Genomic DNA, 8,914 nt, shown 5'->3' on the forward strand with positions numbered 1-8,914 from the left:
TAGAGGGACCCTTGCTCTGCGGCCCAGCCAGGAGTCTTCGTCGCCGCGGCTCCCGCTGCTGTCACCGTCACCACTCCCGGATTGTGGAGGGGAAGATGGAGCCGGTCACCATCGCTACCGACAGCGGGGACCGGCCGGGGGCCCCGGCGGGCTCAGGCCTGTCGGCTTCCCAGCGTCGGGCCGAGCTGCGGAGGAGAAAGCTGCTCATGAACTCGGAACAGCGCATCAACCGAATCATGGGCTTTCACAGACCGGGGAGCGGCGCCGGTGAGAACCTCCGTTTCCCCACAGTCTCCTGCCCATCCCTTTTGAGTCTTCGGGATCATTCTTCCTTTCCCTTCTCCACCCTGCTGACCTTTTTGACCAAACCCTGCTTTCTGACCTCCCCTCTGGCCCCGTCCCTTTGATGATATCCCCAGTTCGCACTTCTTAACCCCACGACGTTTCTAGTCTCTTTCCTCAGTTTCCCGGGGGCTCCGCCCTTAGGTTGTCTCCACCTCCGCCGCGGGCTGTGAAACTCTCGCTCCTGAGACCCTCTGCCCTGGTGCCCTCTGCCCAGTTACCCTGAGACGGCCCCCTTCCTCCTTACCCACTCCCTCGCCTCTCTTGAAGTGCGCACATTTTATCCCTAGACTGCTCTGTCTATTGTGCCCGTCGGGAAGATTGCCTGCCTTTATTTCCTTTCCAAATGCTTTCCCTTCCAGTGCCTTCCCTGGCTTGTACCTTCTTTTGCCTTTTGCTGTAACTCTGTCGGCCTGCATGAGCTTGTCTTTACTGAACTGCCCCCTGGTTCTTCCTTGGATCAGAGACTCTTACGGTTAAATCCTAGTGTCTGTGTTCGGTGCTCTCCACACTGTCGTCTACAGGCCTTCTTAAACAGGTGAAAAAAATTGGAGGGACCGTTCTTTAGAAACCCAACAAGTGGGACGTGCCCATCTGAGGCCTTATCTCCTAGTGTGCTGAGATTGATGTGAGTGATGTCAGGAACTGCATTTAACACTGAAGAGAGCTCCTTATTTCTCTCCCAATGACATGTACAATGAGTTTCTTAAAATTTTTTTTCATGTGAATATTTACTGAACACTCAGTATGAGCTAGTGTTCTCTAAATTTCCATTGAGCGTTGCCTTTAATATTTGGCCTTTAGTCAGTGATTGCATGTTCCTTAGATCCTTGTGACTTCTGCTCTGTGGGGCTTTAGATATATAGCTCTGAACTTTTAGACAGTTTACAGGTTTGCGACTGAAAACTGCCAAGAGAGGTAAGAGCCTTATCTCAAATTCTAGAACAATCGTTAGAAGACACATTTTCCCCTTTAATGATTAATAGTAGAATATTTATTCTTTCCTAAAGCTTCTACTTTGTTATTTTGCTTTGAAATTTTTATTTTATCTGTCATTAAAGGGTTTTTTTCCCCTTTGTTTTGTTTAAAACCGGAACAGCATCTTAAAACTGCTTAAATACCTGCTAATGGCTGCCAGATTACAGTAGAAGGATTACGTAAACTGTAGCTGTAGTATATGCCACACCCTGTGCTGACAGGACTCTGGATTCAGAAATGTAATATTAAAAATACAGATTTAAAAAAATCTCCATCCCTGTCTTTCCCAATTTGTATAATAGCGTTATCTTCTACCTCCAAAGTTTGGGGTATGTCCTCTGAAGGAATACTCTTTTTGACATTTTGAGTGTGTAGAGGAAGGAACTAGTTTGTCTTATGAAGAATCAGTATTAAATTCAGAGGCTGTGAAGTTCTAGTGGCATATTTTTAAATAGTAATAAGAAAGGTGTTTGCCAGTATGTAATACTTAAGTCTTCTAAATTTTTTTTCTCAGAAGAAGAAAGTCAAACAAAATCAAAGCAGCAGGACAGTGATAAACTGAACTCCCTCACCATTCCTTCAGTTTCAAAGCGAGTAGTGCTGGGTGATTCGGTCAGTACAGGAACAACTGACCAGCAGAGTGGTGTGGCCGAGGTAAAGGGGACTCAGCTGGGAGACAAATTGGACTCTTTCATTAAACCTCCTGAGTGCAGTATTGATGTAAGCCTTGAGCTCCGGCAGCGCAACAGAGGAGACCTGACAGCAGACACTGTCCAGAGGGGTTCTCGCCATGGCCTAGAACAGTACCTCTCCAGATTTGAAGAAGCAATGAAGCTAAGGAAACAGTTGATTAGTGAAAAACCCAACCAAGAGGATGGAAATACAACTGAAGAATTTGACTCTTTTCGAATATTTAGATTGGTGGGATGTGCTCTTCTTGCCTTTGGAGTCAGAGCTTTTGTTTGCAAATATTTGGTAAGAAACAGTGGAAAATGCAAATTGATTATAATAATGAGTGCTTTTGTAAGATTCATTGCCAACAATAACTTAATATTTACCAGATTCATGTGGATGTTTGGAGATGTGTTATAAACTGCTATTCACCTTAGGTATAGAATGAGGTGTTCTGGTTAAATACAGAGCCTGATAATAATTGCTAAAATCTTTCTACATGCTAAGTAACATTCTAAGTGCTTTACATGTATTAATTCATTTAACCTCATCCTTGAACCAGGTATTTTTTTTAAACATCTTTATTGGAATATAATTGCTTTATAATGGTGTGTTAGTTTCTGCTTTATAACAAAGTGAATCAGCTATACATATACATATATCTCCATATCCCCTCCCTCTTGCATCTCCCTCCCGCCCTCCCTATCCCACCCCTCTAGGTGGTCACAAAGCACTGAGCTGATTTCCCTGTGCTATGCGGCTGCTTCCCACTAGCTATCAGTTTTACATTTGGTAGTATATATAAGTCCATGCCATTCTCTCACTTCGTCCCAGCTTACTCTTCCCCCTCCCCATGTCCTCAAGTCCATTCTCTATGTCTGCATCTTTATTCCTGTACTGCCCCTAGTGAACCAGGTATCATTTGAATCTGTTTTATAGATGAAGGAATGAAGACTCAGAGAGGTGAAATCATTTGTCCAGGGTCACACTACTAAGTGACAGCTGGGATTAAACCCAAGCACTTTGATTCCAAAACCAAAGGGTAAATTACCTACATATATAGAGATATTAATTACCACTTTGCAAATTTGAAATATTAAAATGCAGTTCCTATGGTCTTGGATGTGATGTAATTTTTTTATGGTTCAGAAGGCATTCTGCATTTTATAGTGTAGTATTATCATAGGAGCAGTCCATTTTTGTTGTACCTTCATATGCCATGGCTGTTCAGTGAAAGTTGGGATTTATTGGTTCTTTTGTTTCATAGTATGTGGAGGAAAGAAGAAAAGCATAACAGTGTCTTGTTCTTTGAGGTGTTTCCATTCAGTAGACATTTTAAGAATACCTACCAAGTACCAGCCACATAAGTAAATTTTCAGATAATTAAGGTTTATGTTATTAAGAAAAAAAGTTTTTATTATTATTTTTAAAAAAATTTATTTAGTTTATTTATTTATTTTTGGCTGCGTTGGGTCTTTGTTGCTGCACGCGGGCTTTCTCTAGTTAGGGTGATCGGGGGCTACTCTTTGTTGCGGTGCGCGGGCTTCTCATTGTGGTGGCTTCTCTTGCTGCGGAACACAGGCTCCAGGCACGTGGACTTCACTAGTTGTGGCTCGCGGGCTCTAGAGTGCAGGCTCAGTAGTTGTGGCTCATAGGCTTAGTTGCTCTGCGGCATGTGGGATCTTCCTGGACCAGGGCTCGAACCTGCGTCCCCTGCATTGGCAGGTGGATTCTTAACCACTGTGCCACCAGGGAAGCCCAGAAAAAAGTTTTTAAAAGTCTGTTTTTTTAATGGAAATTCCCATCTTTTAAAAAAAATAGTAATTAATTAATTTATTTTTGCCTGCATTGGGTCTTTGTTGCTGCACGTAGCCTTTCTCTAGTTGCGGCAAGTGGGGGCTATTCTTTTTTGTGGTGTGCATGCTTCTCATTGCGGTGGCTTCTCTTGTTACGGAGCGTGGGCTCTAGGCACATGGACTTAAATAGTTGTGGCATGTGGGCTTAGTACTTGTGGCTTGCAGGCTCAGTAGTTGTGGCACACAGGCTTAGTTGCTCCACGGCATGTGGGATCTTCCCGGACCGAGGCTTGAACCTGTGTCCCCTGCGTTGGCAGGCGGATTCTTAACCACTGTGCCACCAAGGAAGTCCCTAAAAGTCTATTTTTATGCCAGTTTTTTCTTAAAGAGAATCTGTTGAACAGATTCGATTTTTTTTTTTCCTGATGATAAATTGGCATCATAGCTTTCAGCGTTTAGTGAGATGTATAGCTACTTTTTTTTGTCTTATCTAAAGGGCTCTGTACTTCCATGCTTTTAAAATTATGTCCTATTTTTGTACCTCATTTCGTGTGAGGTTTTTTGGCTTTCTGGGTGTTTTTTTTGCTGTCAGATTTTCAGCTATTAATCACTGCTCTCACTATTCTTCCATCTAGTAATATTTGCTCCTTCACTCCCTATTTTAACTTTAGAAATAAATGTAAATTAGGTATTATTTTGATCTTTTCTGTTTTATTGTGTGAGAAGTGAGATAACCAAGCCATTTTATCTATAATAAAAACACCTCGTCATTTGAGGGCCGGAGATGAATTCATTCCTTGCCCTGAAGTGTGAGTGAGATATGTATGGCATCTCTTTTGAGTATTGAGCCTTTTAGGTATGCTTTCAAACTGTCAATTACCTCTAGATGAGAGAGATGTTACTGCATGATGATTATACATCAATCACCGCTGAGAAGTTACCTTTTAAATTATTTAAAAGATAAGTTTTTAAGAGAGAGGGAATTTTGGAGGATGTTGATAGAATGTGACTTGAGAAACATGTTTTATGTTAAGGAAATCAAATCTCTTTATTTTTGTCACTCTTTTGCAGAAACAAGAATCCTTTCAGCCACTAAAATTAAATATTTTATTACAGTTTTTTTGCTTGGAATTTTATAACTGCTGTTAGTTTGATTTATTGTGATTTGAATGATTATGTTGGAAATACGTAACTTTATCTTCTGTCTTCACAGTCCATATTTGCTCCATTTCTTACTTTACAACTTGCATACATGGGACTATACAAATATTTTCCTAAGGTAAATTAAAATTTTTTCTGAATTATGGTGATATATTTAGATTGATTAACAACTAGATGATTTTAAGAACTTAAAGTTATTTATACTTATGGTCTGAATCAGTGCTATTCAAAGAGTGATTGGCTCACAAGTGCAGATCTTCAAACTATTTGTTTCTGTTTGTAATAAGTTCAGTTCAGAAAGTGAGTAATTATAAACTTGTATAGCAATATGACATTGCCATAATATTTTTATCATATTTTACAAAAATGTTGGTCCACCATGGAATAGGGGGAAACCCTCATGACAGAGTTTGAATAGTACTTGTCTAAGAAAGTGTTCAACTTAGTTACTTAGTAAATTTAGTAATACATTTTGTTTTTAACAAAGGAAGTTATTTTTAAAATGGGTTCAGTTATCTTACTGTGCTCCTTACTGAACACTTAATGACAGTGCGCTTTATCTTTAATGCCAAGGGTCTGATATTTGTAAGAAATATTTGGCCATACTTACAGAGCAGAATCATGGGGAGTATCAGTGTTTATCTGGTCAGCTTGACTCCAATTATACTATAGTTTTATGGAACTTGCCTTGCCATTAGAGAAGATAACCTTACTTGTGTAATTGAGTTTTTGTGTGAGATTTTTGCTTAAAAATGGCTACTTTACTGTTTGCTTAGTCATTTGTAATGCACTGATAGACCTCATGTGTGTGTTTAATGGGTTTGAAACATATTTTTGAGGGGTCAAATAGTCAAATCCACAAAGTAAAAGAGTAAAGAAAGGTATGTAATTTTATTTATTATTTTATTTTTAAAATAAATTTATCTATTTATTTATTTTAGTTCTGGCTGCTTTGAGTCTTTACTGCATGCGGGCTTTCTTTAGTTGTGGCGGGTGGGGGCTACTCTTTGTTGCAGTTCGCGGGCCTCTCACTGTGATGGCTTCTCTTGTTGCAGAGCACCAGCTCTAGGTGCGCGGGCTTCAGTAGTTGTGGCATGCAGGCTCAGTAGCTGTGGCTCGTGGGCTCTAGAGCGCAGGCTCAGTAGTTGTGGCGCACGGGCTTAGTTGCCCCGCGGCATGTGGGATCTTCCTGGACCAGGGCTCTAACCCGTGTCCCCTGCACTAGCAGGTGGATTCTTAACCACTGTGCCACCAGGGAAGCCCTGTAATTTTATTTTTTAATTAAAACTTTTTTAATGATATAGATGTATATTCATTGATCCCCTCCAAAAATGTAATTTTAATTAAAGCATTTGTTTAGAAATTTACCCTTGAAACATTGATTTTAGTTTTGCAATAGCAAAAGTTAGGGAACAACCTAAATGTCTACTGGTAAGTGACTAGTTAAAAAAAATTATGGCCTATCCATTCAGAATGATAAAGGTCTCCATGTACTGATAACGTTAAGCTCGCCAAGAAATATTAAGATATAAAAAATACAGAATAACATCTGTAGTATACTCCTTTTTTTTGTAAAAAGGAGGAAAATCCTATGTATTTCATTTTGCTTGTATATGTGTAAAGAAACTCTGGAAGAATATTACATGAAATTTTTAACAGTGGTTATTTGTGATAGAGTGTGTGTCGGTTACTAGGTAAATGGGGAGAGAAAAGGAAGGGAGATTACTGTATAATGTTCTTTCAACAAAATATTTTGTTGTTAACAGGTTTCAACAGAAAAGTTGAAAGAATTGTGCAGTGAACACCCGTTTATGCTTACCACCTAGATTCTGTAGTGAACATTTCATTATATTTATCATATATTCACCCAATTTTCTATCCATTTTCAATAAATCTTTTTTTAATACATCTTTTTTTCTTGATGCATTTCAAAGTATGTTGTAGATGAAGACATCAGTATATTTTACCCCTACACATTTCAGTTTATATATATATATACAATTCAGTGTTTCTTTATGGTTATTTTTCATTATTTTGAGGTAAAATTTTCATACGGTGAAATGCTCAAGACTTTATTATACCATTTAATGAGTTTTGACAACCCGTGAAACCCAAATCCTTTAAGATTTAGAACATTACTGCCAGGAAGTTCCATCATGTCCTTTTCCAGGCAGTCCCAACCCCTGCACCACGAAGGTCTGATTTTCTTTTTCCCACTGTAGATTAGTTTTGGTTGTTTTAGTACTTATTTTATTTTTATTTTTTTTTAGTACTTATTTTAAATGGGATCGTTCCTGTATGTACTTCTTTGTGCAAGGCTTCTTTCATTCAGCATCATATTTTTGATATTCATCCATATTGTTGAGTGCATAAGTAGTTCATTTTCTTTCTCTCTCTTTTTTTTTTTTCCTGAGTAATGCTCCGTTGAGTGAGTGTATCCATTAATTTGTCTAATTACCTATTGCTGGACGTCTTGGTTGTTTCCAATTTTTGGTTAATATGTCTAAAGCAACAAAGAACTTTCCTGAGTGGGTTTTTTTGTGGACATAGGCTTTGATTTCTCTTGGGTAACTATAGCTTTTTATATTTAAAATGTTTTGAACTGTGTGATTGGATTTGGTGATACCAAATCAATAAATTAAATGAAAATTCAGCCTTGAATCTCTTAAAGAATGAGACTAGAAAATTATATTAGGAAATAAATGTTCAGTGATATTCTGCTGCATATGTAAACAAACGTGAATTCGTTTGGATGGCAATTAGGGCTGACTCTACAGAATGTTCCTTTGATTCTGTTACAAATTATTCACTGTCCTCCAGTACACCTATCACTCTTCTGACTTTTGTTGTCGTGAGACTTAACCTTATAATAAGATTAATCTTGCTCATTCTTAAAGGCCTGTTTTTAATTCCACTTCCTTCTGAAATCCTTCCCTGTGCTTTACTTATACGTAAAACCCTGGAGTAATTTCTGTCTCCTTTGAGCCACTATAGCACACGTCATCCATGTCATTCATTTAGCAATTATTTATGTCCTGTCTGGTAATACTTTTCCTGTTTTTGTCTTGAGCTTTTGTATGTATCTTAAATTATTATTTATATCTTGCCTCCAAGATAAGACTTTTTTTTTTAACTTTTGATAGCAAGAATGGTGTCTTTTCCCTGTTGCCTAGCAGTTTGCTGCTTTACATATTATATGCTCAGTAAATGTTTCTTCATATATTATTGATTGATATTTTGAAACTTCATTAACAGTTTTGAAATCAGTTAGGCAAAAATAGCAGCACTGATGTTTTTATAGAGCTTAAGTAGTCTTCTGAAAGCTGTAAGATTTATTGAAGTCTTTCTCTATGCAGGGTGAAAAGAAGATAAAGACAACAGTGCTAACAGCTGCGCTTCTGTTATCCGGAATTCCTGCTGAAGTGATAAATCGATCAATGGATACTTATAGCAAAATGGGCGAAGTTTTCACAGATCTCTGTGTCTACTTTTTCACTTTTATCTTTTGTCATGAACTGCTTGATTATTGGGGCTCTGAAGTACCATGAAGCCTGCAGAACTCAGGAAGAGAAGCTTACAAAAAAAAATTCTCTTCTATATTGCAGTGACTCTAAAGGAAGCATATTGGTTTACACCTTTATGAAATTCTTTTACTTTTTGAGGTTTTAAAACCACTTGATTAGGAATGGAATGGCAGGTTCCCTGACTGGAAAGGGTTGAGTTTGTATTAATACTGATGTGAAGATTAGAGTACCAATGTCAGTAATCGATTTTTCTTGTTTAATTAGAATTCCTAGTCTACACCTTTCCCTAACTTCTCAGATTTGTAATTCCTCTTTGAGAGCTGAGCTAGTGCTTTTAGGAGAGCAGATGAATGTTGTCTCAGCCAGTCCCAAGGACTGAATCTTGTATTTGTATTGTTCTGTCCTGAGAAATGGAGCCATCTTAAAAATAAAATGAAAGAA

The 8,914-nt window shown here is 38.4% G+C and overlaps 1 protein-coding gene across 1 annotated transcript; it reads left to right on the forward strand.

Annotated features, from left to right (window-relative positions):
* On the forward strand, positions 1 to 8,914 carry CAMLG (calcium modulating ligand). Its single transcript, XM_065874713.1, has 4 exons — positions 1 to 267; positions 1,835 to 2,295; positions 5,002 to 5,067; positions 8,306 to 8,914. Exons 1-4 carry the CDS (start codon positions 96 to 98, stop codon positions 8,495 to 8,497), a joined length of 891 nt encoding a protein of 296 aa, XP_065730785.1. The 5' UTR covers positions 1 to 95; the 3' UTR covers positions 8,498 to 8,914.

The sequence above is a fragment of the Phocoena phocoena genome, chromosome 3 (assembly GCF_963924675.1).
Source record: "Phocoena phocoena chromosome 3, mPhoPho1.1, whole genome shotgun sequence".
NCBI classification, from domain to species: Eukaryota; Metazoa; Chordata; class Mammalia; order Artiodactyla; family Phocoenidae; genus Phocoena; species Phocoena phocoena.